Source organism: Gymnogyps californianus, chromosome 12 (genome assembly GCF_018139145.2).
Source record: "Gymnogyps californianus isolate 813 chromosome 12, ASM1813914v2, whole genome shotgun sequence".
Taxonomy (NCBI): Eukaryota; Metazoa; Chordata; class Aves; order Accipitriformes; family Cathartidae; genus Gymnogyps; species Gymnogyps californianus.
The window spans coordinates 15,044,785-15,061,866 of NC_059482.1; the positions used below are offsets into that span (position 1 = coordinate 15,044,785).

General features: G+C 34.0%; 1 protein-coding gene across 5 annotated transcripts in view; it reads left to right on the plus strand.

The window, feature by feature from the left end:
• PHKB (phosphorylase kinase regulatory subunit beta) overlaps window positions 1-17,082 on the plus strand; it is an 83,688-nt gene that overhangs the window by 18,885 nt on the left and 47,721 nt on the right. For all 5 annotated transcript variants that reach the window (XM_050903857.1, XM_050903854.1, XM_050903858.1 and 2 more), the window contains 4 exons: window positions 863-943; window positions 4,418-4,533; window positions 11,472-11,535; window positions 16,878-16,973. In XM_050903857.1, coding sequence (XP_050759814.1) covers window positions 863-943; window positions 4,418-4,533; window positions 11,472-11,535; window positions 16,878-16,973 — 357 coding nt within the window. The remainder of the gene's footprint in view (window positions 1-862; window positions 944-4,417; window positions 4,534-11,471; window positions 11,536-16,877; window positions 16,974-17,082) is intronic.

Below are 17,082 nucleotides of genomic sequence, written 5' to 3' on the forward strand. Positions count from 1 at the left end.
ATTGTATTAAGAAACTGGAGTCAGTGGTCTTTAAATCTTTTGGAATTTTTAGAATTTGGACCTTATTCTTTATCTGCTATGTTTCAGATAAGAATCCAATATTTTGTTCTAGATGGTTTCTCTAAATTTCATATACTGAGGTTGTGGTTTTATAGCTCATTGAAGCAAGTTATTGTGATAAACTTACTTTCTCTATTGAAGTTGTACAAATTCTCAATTATACTAGAATTCTGTGTAACAAAAGCAGTTTTCTTTGATTCATTAATAAATTGACATGATGCTCATCTGTACAGTTGCTGAAGGTAGGTACTGTTAATAATAAATGCTATGGACGGCTACAAAAGAAAACAGTTTTTCACAAATACAATCATATCTGAATATTGTAATTGTACTTCTGTCAGTTGCTAACGCTAAAATTCCAGTTAGGGATAAAGTGATTTGCTTTTTAGATGTGCTGTGTGCTATTCAATATGCTACTTGCCTTCTTGGTGCTCTACTTGCTAATAAATTGTCATATATGTAAGTGAAACAGCTTGTGACTAAAGTGATTGCCTATGGGTCAAAGCAGTATGCCTAAGCAAAAATATTTTAATATCATAGTTTCAAGTAATTTAAAAAAATGATACTGCAGCAGAAGTTGTAGAGGACAATGCTTGTTTGTGGCATTTCTTTCTATTGATCATTTCCACATCCTTACATGTAGGATATTGGTAGATTAGGATAATATTTTTGAAGAACCAAAACTGTGTTATAGTGAGACCATCTTTATTAGTGAGTAATATCACATTTAGCTTGTTTGTTTATGTGACTCCAATAAATATAAAGTTAATTATAGTTTCCTTTCTGTCTTTAATTACTTCAGATAAATGCTGTGTCGTTATTTCTCCTCTATTTGGTTGAGATGATCTCTTCAGGGCTGCAGATTATCTACAACACAGATGAGGTACAAGTCAATTTCTGATGTTAAAACACATGCTTGATTAAATTGTTTTGGTTTTATTCCTTGGTTTTATTTAATTACCAACTGTAAAATGATTGTTCTGGAAATACACTGCAGATATTCTCCACTTCTAATGGAAGTCAGAAAAGATAAATGGAATGAATGGATAGTGAAATAAATTAATAGTTAATAAAGTGTTAGATATGCAAAGAGTGAATGTAACATGACATTGAAAACTCTTAGAGTTCTCTGCTATTTCTGAAAGGTACAAGGTCAAGAGTTAAAAGGTCTGTTAGGATGGTTAACTTCCAGTTATGTTGTTCTCACTTTTCACCATATTTCAAACTGTCAGTCAGTGCATTCTGTCCAGTAGAATTTCAATATAATAAATAATAGGGTTAATTTTCTGGAAAGCTGAAGGACTTTCTTCAAATACATATGAACCTATGAGCGTTTAGAAGTTTTGCTGTATCTTTAATTGAAAATAAAACAATTTTATATCATAGTAAGAGATGTTTGTAAGATTGTTAACTGTTCTGTAAATAAGATAATAAAAGCCACCATGGCCTTGACTTGAGGACAAGTCATGTCAGGACAACGTGCTGTCCTGCTCTAAAATGAGAGTATGTTTTGAGACAGGAACAGAAAGCAAAGATTCTGTCCCCCTCCGCCCCAATTTTCTTAATCTGGATTTGTTTACATTTACTCTGGTCTGTTTAATAGTCACTGCTGTATTGCCTTAAAAAGCTTAAATGCACTTGTAGTACTACAGTTTTAAAAAGAGGGAGAATTTTCCAGGAAAGTGTATTTGCATTATATTTCTAAAACATACATCTTCATTAATGTTTTTTCTTTAGATAATGAGAAAACTAAGTGATGCAACTTGTCTCCTTTCTCACTTAGATCATATGATAGGTCTATATTATTTTCTCTGAATTGCCTTTATGTCTGTGAGGAGGCAAATGTATATAATTATGTATTTAGTTAGCTTGACTTATAATTTATATTATCTTCCAGATGTTTGCATTTAATTAGAGAATCTGCAGAAAAAGTGTGGGTGTATAGACTCTCCAGTCAGTGGATATTCTCCACTTCAATGTCAGGATGTAGTTTTCATTGCAACCATACCTAGAAGTCTGTGGACTATGGAGATTTATACTAAGATTATTTTACCACCTGTACATTCTATTAGTCTCTGTATAGCTTCAACAATTGCATATATTCTCAGATCATCTTAACGCCACATAATTATGGTATTACCAAGTTTTCCTGTGTGTCTAGATAATATTCAGCATAGTGGCACTGGCAGCACTGTGGATGTGGCAGTCTGCTACCCAAATATCAAGTTGGATATTTCTTTCCAATGATATCATCGTGCGATGTATTTAGTCTCTTTCCTTTTGTAGACAGAGGGTTTTGAACCAGTGCTAGCATAGTGGAAGGTGCTGGCAGATGGTTGAGATTTGGCAAGCTGTCTGCATGAATATGTTTGTACACAGAACTCTTGGCTTTGGAGGCAATCATTGTGTACTAGGCCACTTGATGTCAGGCATGGCAGCTGTCAATGAATTACCCTCTAGTTGCATCTGTTTGCAGTTGAAAATTAATTTAATCGCATCTTTGCATCCATGACAAAGAGCACAGTATATGATTGTGCAAGTGAATGAATTTGAGAGCAGTTATCTGCACATAAAACAGAGTAACACTAGTATTTGCAGTCATCCATGCTGCATGTGTATTCTTTATTACACCTTGCTCTCCACATGCTTGACTTCTGGATAAACAAGCTTAACGCAAAACAATCCATAATTTCTGTAAGTGCTTTAGCATTGACTTGGTTATAGCATTTACATGCCCATCATAAGAATGATTGCTCTCTGAAGGTTTTAGTTTGCAACCAGTTACCTGCTGCCTTTTTTCTGTAAATCTGCTATTTGGAAACCCTTAGTTAGTCTCATAAAATATCTGTAATTGACCTTTATTTTCCTCATGTTCTGAACATCATCACTGGTAGAAAGTTGTCGGTAAGGTTATATATTTCTATGTGGTGCTCTTGGCTTCTTCATTTAGCTGGTGCATCTAAATTTGAGTTAATGATAGAGATAGGAGAAGGCACACTCTTAATCACTGGGTGTTCTAGCTTCATTCAGAGAAAGTTCATTGTAATACAACCAAATGCTAAATTACAGGGATGAATAATACTGGACACATCTAAAGAGTGGGATAGTCTGTTTCCTTGAAAGTACTAGGTATGAAAAGATTTCACGTACAGATAATTGTACATGAGCACCCCACAGTGAAATTTTAGCGGAGACATATAATATAGAGAGAGACAAGTAAGTGTAGAATTATATATATCGCTGGTGGACTGGTATTAGCATAAAGAGTATATCTGAAATAGTAACTTTTTAAGATTTAAAGAAAAATGGAGAGAAAAAGACAAAACAGAGGTATGCAGGTAAATTAAAATGGAAGCAAATACCTTTCAGTAAAAGATTTGGGTTTTATCTCATAGCTCATTAAAAAAAATAAAATATCACTTGACTGTAGTAAAGTGGATCCTCCTCTGTAGTTCCCCAATATCGTTGTGTTTATAGCTGCTGCAATATTCTCTTTTCCCACAGAATCCCCTAGAATAATTTGGATGGGAGGGGATGAAATCCCTGCTTTGGTGGATGAACCAGTGTAAATCTTGTGTTTGTGGTTAAATTTCCTGTGAGTTCTAATCTGTGGACTCTTTGAAGTGAACTGTAAAATTTATCATCAATTTAACTTTTCTACAATCAAGCAACTCCAAATGTCTCTTTCAACAGGGTAAATGAGGAAAAAGTATCTGCTTAAATAAGTCCCCAGCTGTAGTTAAATACACCTTAAATACCTTAAAATACCCTTAAATACCTTGGTATTCAGTTGAAATATATTTATCCAAGAGGAGATTTTAATTACAATAAATTGGTTCAGAGTTTTATTTGTTTTATAAAGGGGTGTGTTTGAATCTGCATAAGTATGTATTATCTGGAGCTAATACAATAAAACTTCAGCATAACAATTCTCTTAAAGTGAATTAAGAAACAGCACCAAGATTTCTGTGTCCTAATCTTGTAGGATTTAATTTCTTTTGCTCTCTGATGCTGTTTTTAGAACAAATCTCTTTTAAAAGATCAAAATGCCACCTTTTTGGAGCTCTTCAAATATATGTCTTGAATATGAAATGTTTTTTATCCATGGCTTTGTAGGAACTTTTGCATAAATCATATCATCACCTAATTTGGGACAGCTCTTAACATTTTGTGATTAAAACCTGGTTTTAAAGAGAATATCTGAACTTGGGAACATCATTCCCTGGGGCGGGGGGAAAGGATGGAAGGCACAATTATGATGGCTGAGGAAAAACAACTTTGTCTTTTTGAAAAAACAAACAGAAAAAAATATGCTTTCATTTTTCTTCAGTCACTTTTCTTTCTTTCTTTCCTGTAGGTGTCCTTCATTCAAAATCTTGTGTTTTGTGTGGAAAGAGCCTATCGTGTACCAGATTTTGGTGTCTGGGAAAGAGGAAGTAAATACAACAATGGCAGTCCAGAGCTGCATTCAAGGTAGGTGAGCAAATGTAGCTCTTTCAGTCAAAGCAAGTAAATGTGATATGAATAAAAAGAATTCACGGAGTGAGTTAAAAATAGTAATGCATTAAAATACTGTTTGAACTGAGTTAAGGTTCTCTAAAGACTGAGAGATGTATTTTGGGAAAATGTGAAGCATAATTTCATCATCATATGCATGCTGAAATAACCACATAGATGCTTAGCTATTTGAGTATTCAAATGCCAATAATTATGTGCAGCTGCATGTATATAATTCTGAAAATTGTGTTCAGAACAGTGCAGATTCTTGAGGCATGTGCAGTAGATTGGATTCACAAAAATGTTTAGGAATATCCTGACTTAAGAAGGTGTGAATCATGAGCCTAGATTTTTCTCTCCTCCACCATGCTGGGAGGAAGATGCTGGACACTGTGGAGGATAGCCTAGTACACAAGTTCTTTTCCAGGTTCTTCAGGTGCTACAAGTAACTGGACGTTCTGACCCCTGTGCTGTGAGACAGTTAGGAATGTTCTTAACATTTTAATATTAGAGTGGTCCAGTTCTCTTCGGTGGAATTGCTCACATGCTGTCTATCTTGAAAGATCAAGTGTGTAATCTGACAGCTTGTTTTTTCTAGCGTTACTATTGTTTTCTTCACTTTTTGACTTCTGAAGTTTTATTAATCATAAAAATGGCTATAGCCTGGATATCTTAGGATTTTTAAAATATCATTGATCATCATAATTATCATGGGCTTGCAAATAATATGCATGTGTTTCTTCCAGTCTTTGATGTTGCCAGATGAATCTGTGTTCTCATTTCAGAATGAAATAATTTTTCTTAGTTCACATACAGGCATGTATTTTAACCTATAGATATAATTACATGTCATTGCAGCAAAACACTGAGGTATGTTTTTTTCAGGGCTTTGTAGAGCTTTAGTACCAGTATGAGAACTGAAAACTCCAAGGTGTTAATATATAATCTGCTTTATAAGTTGTTTGGGGTTTTTTCTTCCTCCTATGTCTGTAAAATTGTCAAATGCCAGACTACATGAGCGTTCACTTAGAGAATCGTATACTTCCTTCCGCATCTCACCTTGTACAAATTTGCAAACGGTACACTGAAACTCCTATGTCTCCTGTTGTTTGCAGCATTCTGGTTATTCAGTATGTGAATTTCCTCCAGGGAAAACTGAACGTCTTTTAACCAGATGGAAATGGGCATGTTGTCTTGTCTTAATCTAGACTGACATTTATAGATTGGTTTTTCTAAGGGTGAAGTTTTATGAGATGGACTGAGCCAATCTAACAGATCATTGAGCTGGCACAAAAGGAAGTACAGAGCTTGGTCCTAATTTAAGAAGTAGCCTTTGGTCATCAGAAACAGGTATTGCCCCTATTTATCTTTCCTTGTGCGCATGTTGATACTCTGCTTCACTGTAGGAAGCCAGTAGACAATTTCCCTTGTTCTCATAAATCAGAAAAAATGGAAGAGGAACACGCGTCAAAAGATGTGTTTAGATACTATTGAGGAAAGCCCTGGGTACACTAAAATATTCTCTATACTTTGTTATGCTCCTATTGTGGTGTATCTACCTGAGAGAGCTCTAAAAAAAAAATTTAAAAAATTGAAGAAGTGATTATAACTAATCAGGGCTCGTCATGAATGATACATGTATGTCTTCGGTGATTACGGACTCCAAACTAGTCACTTAAGTTTCAGTATTAAGTATGCTGTACTCCTGGCCCTTAAAACTCATACTGTAATCTACGTACAGTGTGTGTTTGCTTTCAGAGTTAGAAGTTAATTCTTGTCTTTTATTGAAAGAGGCTTTCTTTTTAAAGAAGATATTATATAATATGAAGTCCATGAATAACAACCGCAAATTATGGCCTATGTTAGAAGATGCACATATTTTAAGTCTTTACACAGTCTTGGTATTCTGTCTTAGTACAGTTCAAAACACTTCCAATAAATGATAAATAGCGAAACAATCTGTGGACCAGGTCTTCATCGATGCATGCCAATTGATGTCTTTTACTGGTTCAAAGGCAAGATTTGTAACAGGTTTTATTATAGTGTGATCCCCTTCCTATACGGCTGAATTTCTGAAAAATAAATTTGTCCTGTAACCATTTGATGAAGCTGTTCTCCAGGCATCTGCTGAATACCTCTGCAAAATGTCTCTGACATCTCCCATATGTACTGTGAGAATAATGAAGTTGCCAAAGTGCAGTATCTTCATATTCCAAATCTAAGACTGTAGAGCCTTGATCTTGCTCTTCTCTGTAGTGTAGGTATTATATTGCTATACTGCTGTCCTTCCTTGTTCTGTTTTTTGTCTAGTTATGAAATTATTATTATTGTTGTGGGATTGTTTTTTGTTTTGTTGTTTGTTTGGGTTTTTTTTAACATCCCTTGTGGTGTTTGATGCTCCAGTTGAACTGCACAGTTCTTGGATAGAGGCAAGAAATTGTGAATGGGAGGAGGACTAAGGATGTATATGCTTTAAGGTGTGTTTTCATTAGCAGTTGCTGAGAATATGCAAATTTTAGTGTTTGCCCTCAGTTATTTTACTGAGAGGGTGAATCTAACAATTAAAAGTTACTGGGAATTATGAATGATGTTTAAATGAATTTACTAATGTTTTTTTAGCAAGCTGGAAGTATAATTTCTCTAGGTTAGTCTCAGCTTCCCCTGCCCCAAATGTGGATCAAGGTCAAATGTTACCCATAGTACTATGATTGCAAGACTGCTCTTGATAATCTGTGACAAATCACTACAATTGGTGGCTACAGTAAGGTCTACAGATGCCACCTGGGGAGGTTCAGTACGGACATTAAGAAGAAACCTTTTCACTTGAAGCGCAGTGAAGCACCAGAGCAGAATACTCAAAAGAAGTTACGGCATCTCCATCCTTGGAGGTTTTTGAGGCTTGTCTAGATGAGGCTATGGTTTACTTGAATTGGTCTTGGTTATTACATCTGGCTTCAAGTGAGATTTCGTGTTGGACTAGATGAGTTCCATATGTCCCTTCCAACCAATGACTTTATGATCCTGCAAAATTTTTGGAGGAATATTTAAAGAGGGTTTGGGTTAGGCTTTGTTTTGGGGTCATCTCCAACTAAGCATCTTTTTCTCTGGGAATAGAGTCCAGCAGGTTAACACAGCATTTTCATAGTGGGTTGCTGAGTGGAGGAAGGAACATATTTATTAAAATACGTTTTGCCTTTAATTCATACTGTTAAAACAGTCCAGTTTTTGTGTACTAAATTGTAGAGTATGAAGAATGTATTTTCTGTAGAAAGACATGAGCATAATGTTTATTATAAAACCTCTTTTCTAATTTGTCCAACAGGAAGGCATTAATCAGTAGGAATGAAACAAGTGTCTGAAGTGTGATCATAGTTCTGAAGTGTGTTATGTTGTGTGATTGTTCAGTCTTTTGAACACATACTTGATACTACAGCTGTTCTCAGACTTTTTATTTTTTAAAGTAACTTCCTTCTGTCAGTTATCTATGAAACTTCTAGTAATCTAAGTAGTATTTGTGTGTATGGAGAAGGGAATGCTTGATGTACAATTGTAATGTGAAGAAATATTACATGATGGGGGAAAGAAAGCAGTATTTTAATGTTGAGACATTTATGTTTTCATTTGCAAGTAATATTTATGAGAGTACTGAAGTCTCCAGGGGCTTTGAATAACTAGAAGTAGAAAAATACTGATCAATTACAGTATTATTCTTATTGTAGAATAATGACTGAGTATGTAAAATAGCAATGAATTCAAGGAAGGAATCCATATTTGTTTTCTTCTTTTTTTCAGGCAGTATCATCCTATTTTGTAGATAGAATGAGTAGTTTTACATTATCTGAATACCAGCAGTTGTTGCTGTTGAACAACTATTACTTCTCTACCTTTTGTCAGTAACTTTTTTCCTGCTCTGAAAATATCTGACTGTTGGTATTAGAAGTGTTATTTGGAAGGGAAAAGAAGAACATGAGATTTTAACATGTGATACAGATTTCAGTGTGCGGGATTTCTCTGATTTTCATTTTCTCTGTATGCAGTTTGATAATAATACTTAACTCCTATGAAAAGTTCTGTTCTGAGTCATCATGTCAATTTGTTTGATCAATTGCTAGGTTATAATTAAAATAGAGCAATTGCTAGAACAATTACATTTTTGTTTAGGTATTTGAAACAAAGCCAGAAAAATAATTATATTCACAACACTTCTGAGTTCAGTTTATTCCTTCATCACATTCTCCAGTACCAAAAGCTTTCATCAGCAGGAGATACCAAGCTAAGGGATTTCACCACTGTTTGATGGCAGCTGCTCAGAGCAGAACTTAGTTAACCTAATCAGCTTTCTCTTGTTGAACCAATTAGAATTAAATCCCATGAGTACTATTTCTGGCAATGTTTCAGAAAAAAAATGGAAGTTTATAAACCTGTTGGTAATAGTTAAAAAGAATGATAGAGTCTGAAATCGGTTCTAAAGTACTTCTAATATTAAAACCAGCCCAGGTAAAACAGTACTTAAAGTAAACAAATTCTGTAACTCTGCACTGAATTTTTTTCATTATTTTCAATATTTTCTGTGTGATCATAATTGGATCCCATCTTTAAAATATGGATTAGTTAGTAAACATTTTAAATGTTATATTTTACATTAATAAATAGTACAAATAATTTTATTTACAGTAAGGTAAAAAGTTTGCTCTGATCCCAAAATGCTGCATGGAGTATAGAAGAATAGGTTAAAGCACAGTCCCTGTTTGCAATTCTCTGACCATTTGGTTGCTATAAGTTTTTTGGGCTGGATAGTGCAGTTGTTTGTCAATACTATCACGACTCCTCTTACACAGAAGTTGGGGATTATTATCGATTATTTTCTGAATATTTTTTCTAACTCAGTGTTGCTTCATTAATTATTTTTATAAACAAAATATCTAGGGCTGTCTTGTTCAGAAAGTACATATTCCTAGCTGTTGTTAATTTTACTATTTCCCTGCAAGTGGAGTGCAGCCCTCAGACTCCTAAGGATGCTTTAATTTTTCACAGTTGTGACTATCTCTGTGCCAACGTTGTTCTCATGTTATCTGGGCACGTGGATCCTCTGACAAACTTTCCCCCCCCCCCCCCCTTGTTTTGCAGTACTGTGTGATTTTTATCCCAAATGAAAGATGGCAAGGAAAAGGAAAGTGCGGTTGGCCGAGTGGATAATCAGTTTTAGAGAAAAAAGGATAAAAACTTTTAATTCCTTTTTTGTCTTTTTTTTTTTTTTTTTAAAGAGAGTATTTCAAGGAATTACTGTGCTAATAAATAAACTGTTAAATTAATTGGTATATTCTGTTTTTCCCAGACTTTTCCCAGTTCTTAAAACTTCAGACTTTTCTGGGAAGTTAGGGAGAAAGATGAAACTTGATTCTGAAGGAGGAGCTTCAAAACTGGGACAGACATTTAGGGAAAGCACATGGGGTGTCAATGAAGTCAATAAATCACTGTTGTAGTTTATATAGAAATGAAGCAGAGACAGATAAAGGTGCATTGGTTAGAGGCACAGTAGTTAAGTGGAGATAAAGGCATAATTTAAAGTTTTAGTTTTATGAGTAAAGTTGGGAGAATTAACGCTAGGCTTCATTTTACTAGATGCTCTGAATCTGTTTTACCAGATTGCCTAAGAGAATGTAAAAGGTATTTGTTTTATTAGCTAGACTTCTGTAGTATTTGTAGTTCCTATACTTTTATGTCACCACTTAGTAAGCAGTGCAAAGTCCTTTTGCTACTTTGAATGCTTGTATTTGATAGTAGAACTGTCAGAAATCTGGTAGCGTTATATATTACATTTTTAAACTCTAGCACTGTTGGGAAGTAGCTCATTTAATATTTTACTTTTTGATGCCGTGTGACCTTAACATCTAGAATTTTGGAATCAATGTGCAAAAATTTAGCATTTTATGTGTATGGTAATGCTTTAGCTCCTTACTGCAGTTGAATGGACACATGTGAAGTTGGCCTATCTATGTATTCTTTAAAACAATATTTCAAAATTCTGCTGTCATATTTCAAATTTCATATAAACTGGTCAAATGCATGTAGATTTCTATTAGCTTATCTTGAGCTTTTCTTTAAAAAAAAAAAACCACATCAAAAGTGTGTGTGTGCATTGACAGGGAATGCTTCTCTTAAATACTTACAAGGAAAGTATAAGGCTACTTTTTTTTTAATGAAAAGGCCTTGTAAAAGTCTTCTTGTGCATATTTTTATATGTACTGTATAATTTTCATAATCAGTAATTATATTTTAGTATATAATTTGATTTAAGAAATATATAATGATTAGTGATTTTAGTGCTTAATGTCTTTAAACATGAACTTGCTAACTTGAAAGCTTGTTGGTAGTATTTCTGGGTCTTGTTTTCTTTGTGGTGGATACTAGTCATGGAGTAAGTGAAATAAAAGACATTTCACTATGTGGTTGACATCAGAAAATCCTCCTTTTCTGAATCCAGATTGATGAGTTCTTTTATTATTTCGAAAGCTAGTCAGACATCAGTCTTTTAAAGTTTAATGCTTGAGAGCTGGGTTGAAAAATTGTGCTGAAGTAAATGCTCTGTTAATACGCTATTAGCAAGACCTTGAAATAGATAATGCCAGATGTCTAGTAGCAAGGTGAGAGCAAAGTGCTTTTTCCAGATGGTCTCTGACATTTGAAGACAAATAAAAATGCTGAAAAGTATTTTTCAAAAAAAACCCCAAAACAACCCACCACCAAACAACCCCGAATTTGCTGCATCATCCTTTTATTAACATAAAGGTTAAGCACAAAATTCAAATCAAGAAAAGGTCATAGTTCTGAAAGCTGTTAAATGTGTTAAATTTTAGTCTGGGCTTGAATTATGATACTTCTGGTTTTTTGTTGTCATTTTGTTTTCTCCTCAGCTCCGTGGGGCTGGCAAAAGCGGCTTTAGAAGCAATTAATGGTTTCAATCTCTTTGGAAATCAGGTAATAAAAACGTTTGTTTTCTCTCCTTTTTTTTTTTAGCAGTAATGATTTACACTGTGGATCAGAGGATATTTAGAAATATGTAGCACAGTTTGTTAGATTCCAGCTTTAAAAAAAAAAAGTTAGTTTGCAAACTGATTGCTCCTGTTTCAGGTACAGAATTCATCTGATAAAATCATTAGTGCCCTTACTATCAAGAATTACTTTTTTTTCTTAAAAGAAAAAAAAAAAATCTAAAATGATTGCAGCTTATTCTGAAAAAGGACTTGGTTGCCAAAAAGGTTTTTCTTTCAGAATTGTATCTGGTGATCATAATACAGTATACCTCTGCCTACAGGCATTACGTTATTTCTGTCTTCTTCCTTCATGTGGCTTTTGATCAAGACTTTAAACAAGCTACTTGTACATAAGCCCACTGTTTTACTGTTTTTTAATTTCAATATGTTGCATAGTGGTAAAATCTTTTCCCAGCCTTTCACATGGCTTGGATCAATTAAGAGAGCAAGCCTTTTCTTAGATTTTTATCTCTGACTTGTATTCCCCTTCTATGTGCATCTTTTTTTTAGGTGTTATACCTACAGTAGTCTATAGCTAAATTAAAGGAATACTATTGCAAATTAATGATCTAGAAAATGTAGAAATGGAAGAGATACGTCATCGTCAAGCTATCGGTGTTATTAATGAATGGAAATGAAGGGTAGGAGTGCAGCTGAAAAGAAAGTTGGATAGCATCAAGCGTGTGTAGAAAGTTATAAAACTTGGTGGTGAGTTTTGTCTCTAAATTGCGTGGAAGGGAGTATAGGTTGGTCACAAAGTGGTGAGCTCAGTACGCTAAGTAAAGCTTTCCATATTGCACTGTTTTCTTGGAATCTTTCATCCTTTTTGACTTGTAACTGATGGACCTTGCTCACATGCCCAAATGTCTGTATTTCATACAAAGTAAACATTAATTGATGAGAAACATGCTTTATCTCTTCTTAGGGTTGAGTAACATTCGAAACTTAGTTTAAAAAAATGACATGCGTTTACATGAGTAGCATATTTTTATCCTTACATTTTTTTTTTCTGAAGTTAGGCAGTAGATGATCCTTTTGCATTTTGATAATTTTATATTGTGAACTTGACTTGAAGTGTTATTTGTATATGTTTTGAGTACAGTTTCTGTATATTCTTGCTGGCTTCAGGGTAGGATTTTTTTTTTTTTTCCTTTCTGTAATACCTGTGCTCTCCTTTTGTTTTGTAAGTCAGATGGAGCTGACTTCCAGATTGTAATATTTGTCCGTTTCAAATATTCAACTTCAAGAAACTTGGTTAAATGCACTGGTTTGCCATAAAGGAAATAGTACAAAGGAGAGAAGTTATAAATGGTAAAATGGTAAATGGTGAATAAGGGGAACTGTCAGGTGCTCTTTGTGTGAGCTAATGAGTATAAGCTAGGTCAGCTATAAAGGTGTGACTGGAAGACAGTCCAAATTACATTCCAAGTTCCTTTCTGTACTGCTTGATTTATTAAAACATTCTTAGTTATTTGTGTCTCCATTTTTCTATTGGTAAAATGGAAGGTATGGATTGAAACAGTCATATAAAATAATTATTATCACTATTGGACAGAAGGTTCTTCCTTGTAGTTTATTCACATAAAAACAACTGATAAACTAAAACTTTTTAGAGCTATTCAGATGCCTGGGATGAAAAACGTAAGTTACAATTTAGTTTAAATAGTAACCAACTGACATAGAAGTACAATCTATTAAACAGTCTTATCTATTGATGAAAAGCTATACCACTTACTATTATTAGATCCTTCTTTGTCTTAGGGCATAAAACAGGAGATCCTTCTAAACAAGGTGTAGACTTAGGCATCCATTACAATTTTTGTGGATATCTATTAGTGGTGGGGGTTTTTTGTTTTGTTTGTTTGTTTGTTTTGCATCTATATATTCGTACTAGTACTGTAGTACAATAGACTTGCTCTGTTTAGAATCCACTCCTCAGGAAATATTGATGGCTGTTTGCCTGTGAGTGGAGAAGTATGAAAGTGCTCTTTATGCATACACAAATGCACTGTTTCAAAAAGACTTAGCCATTTGGTCTAGTTTTGGTTTACTTTATGTACATTTTAAAATGATGTTATGCATTAAGAACTAGGAGCTAGTAAGGATCTTAATGATCAGACATTATACACACATTGTCAGTATTTCAGAAAAAAACATTTATCTACAATCTTTACCTTCCCAACAGTCTCAAGCACCAGTAAATGCGGCTGCTGGTTTTTTTCCAAATGATTTTTTACTAAATTCTGAAATGGATGAATAAATTGCTGAAGGAAAACCAGTTTAAATGCTTTGAGAGTTTATTTCCAAGATGTTTAGCATAAACAGAAACCATTTTGACCTTCAGTCTGTGGCAGAGTTTGCCTTTGTGCTCTAGCTCCAGCTGTGTTCCAGTAGCTTTGAGAAATCCTGCTGAGCCCCTCAAGAGAAACTTGTTTGCACCTGCAACTACACTAGTGCAACCTGCATAAATCATTGCTGGGGACAACAGACTGCTCAGCCTTTCCATGCAGATTTTTCCACTCACACAGTGGATGCTGGAAGAGACTAATAAATACAGATATGTAGTATTGTAGTTGGGCTCTCACGCAGGCATGTGTGTTATGTATCTTTGAGTGTATCATGATAGGGCAGTTTCCTTGTGCATTCATGGATGCACCCAGAGAAGACAAAATAAAGGTCACTTACTGTTGATATACACATTAAACTGTTCCTTCCCTCCATCCTCGAATTCTAGAAAACATTAAAAAAGAATGTATTTCTGTAAGAAATCGTACTACTATTGGTTCTGTAACAAACCACTGCTTAACTGATGTTCAGATATTTTTATTGCATTCTTTGCTCTACTTTCTAGGTGCCAGATACAATAAAGAACAATTATGAATTGAAAAATGATTGGCTTTTTGTTTAATCTGAATTTTACATGCTTTAATGTAAAAAGGAATTCATTCATAGTTTTTAAATGCTGTTCGTTTTCATCTCCATCGTAGCAGAAGTATTTAATAAAAAGTGGGAGTTATAAGCATAAAAATAGTCAAGCTGTAATCCTAACATTCCCTCAGTAAAAGATTTATTTACACATTGAGAAGAGAATTTTTAATATAACAGATAAATAAGCTATTTAGTTTCTCATTATTTTGCTTTATGTCCTATGCTAAATTTCTTAAATTTGTTCCCAATGTATTGTATATCTCTGAAACAATAGTTATAAATCTATATGAAGTAGTTAATATGTATGACATTGGCATAAGAATTCTATTATAATCCTTAACTGTGCATTGATCGTAGCCAGATTCTGAAATCATTGTATCGTCCTAACTTCTGCTGAAGTTTGTATGGAAGAACTGTAAAAGTGGGCCTGATTTTTATTTTTTTATTTTTTAATTACATTTAGAATGCAGTGCGAACTGATTGCATTTCAGTTTGTGTTTTTACTTAATCACTGTAAAATCATGACTACTAAAAGTACTGTAACTTATTTTATCTTTTTGTGGGCTTGATATGGTTAACCCAAACCTCTGGTTTCAGAGTATCACAGAGTATAAATAGCTTAGAATTTGTATCATTAATGTAAAAATTCCATTTTAGCTACAGTACCTTTTAGAAAAAAACTATGTATCAGCAAAAAAATTGCATAAGAGGATGTGTGTTTACTGGCAATGTGAGTTAATGAACTAATGAATTAAGTGCATGGTGCATCCATGTATGCACTAAAATGGGACTGCTAGCGACAAGATGAACGCCATTTCAAGTTTAACCTAGTCATAGTATAATCAATTGTATATGAGCTACATGTCCTATATTAGTTTGTGGAAAAAATTGTATGTTAAAAAAAAATCAAGCCTTTGTAAGGTGTCCTTACTACAGAACTTTACAAACTTTCAATAGTTCATTTGTAAAACAAGATCCTTGTGGGTTTATGAAATGCAAATTAGTCTGCTTTTGAATCCCCGAAGAATCCTTTACTGAAGCACAGATTTTGAAACTGCATGTTCACACGTGTAGACAGATTGTGTTCAGAGTTTGTAGATGAATTTACAGATCTGTGAATAATCAGAATCTGGATTAAGAAAGTAGAATAACAAATCATCAAAGCAAATGTGATTATTTGTGTACATTCTTATCTCAGCACTATTCAGTATATCTTGCTAGAATGATTAAGAGAACAGAGAGATGATTTTCTGTGAGGACAGTGGAAAAACATGTTTTGTTTAGCCTAGCAAAGCAAAAGCTGAGTATTTGTATGATAGCTATGTGTAATTAGAGTGCGGCTAAAGAGTTAGTAAGGAAAAGTCTCTGTTGTTTGGAAAGCCAAATGAATGGATGCTAGTACTGGCACAAAAAGGAGGGTGGTTAGCTAGTTGTGTAGAAACTTAGTTGGAAATTAAAGTTTTTAATAATTAGTGAGGGTGGGTTCTGGAACAGTCTTCCTAAGAGAATAGTATACCAAGGAAACGGACTGCTTTTTAGGAGAAATTTGGTGAATTTATGAAAATTTATGGTATGGTATGGTATTTATGACAGTAACAGAATGAGTTCAGTGTTGACTGTGTGTTCCAATGGGATAGTGATACTGAGATTCATTATCAATTACAACATATGTGAAGATAGCCATTCATTAACAAACTGCATTGACTTTCCAAGAGATTGCCTACTGATAATACTTTTAAATGCTGTTGATTCTGTTTAAACAGTATCTCAGCTATGGGAATTTTTCTGAGTGTTTCAGGAAGTATCAAAAAGCTGACAGAGAGAGATAGTGTAAAATTACAGAATTTTACTAGGAAATGGGTTTTGCTAAGGAGCAGATGTTGATAACATAGACCTTACAGTAGCTGAAAAGCAGGTCATTTTTATTTGTTATGGAAGTCCTTTTCCAAAGCAGTACCTCAGGTGAATATCCAATTATTTGTGTTCTGACTTGTAATGAAATATTCAATATCACTATTTGGAACATTTCCTGCAGTCACAGGGAGGGACAACTACTTTTTTGTTTGTCCTTAATACAGTCATTATTTTTCAAGAATTAATGGAAGAGTTCATAGCTTGAATGAATCATATAATTCATAATCAGTAGTAGATAAAACCATCTAATTTTGGCTATATTTAAATACATTTGAAAATTCAAAATGTTTTCAACTTGATGTTGTGTTACATTTTCTGATTGAAATTACTAGCTACCAGACTATTACAACATAACCTAAATAAAACAAAGAACCAGTTAGTTTGACTAGGACATGCTAACCTTTCTTCCCTTCCCCTTAAATAAATTTAATGTTCTGTTTACAGGGCTGCTCTTGGTCTGTTATATTTGTGGATTTTGATGCCCATAACCGTAACAGACAGACTCTCTGTTCATTGCTACCCCGAGAGTCAAGGTCTCATGTAAGTAATTAAATGAAATTCACCTCAACAGAGTGTGGAGAAAATAAATGGATACGAACATAATTCTTTGTTCTATGATGGCCATTATGTTCTGCTTAATAAAGATATG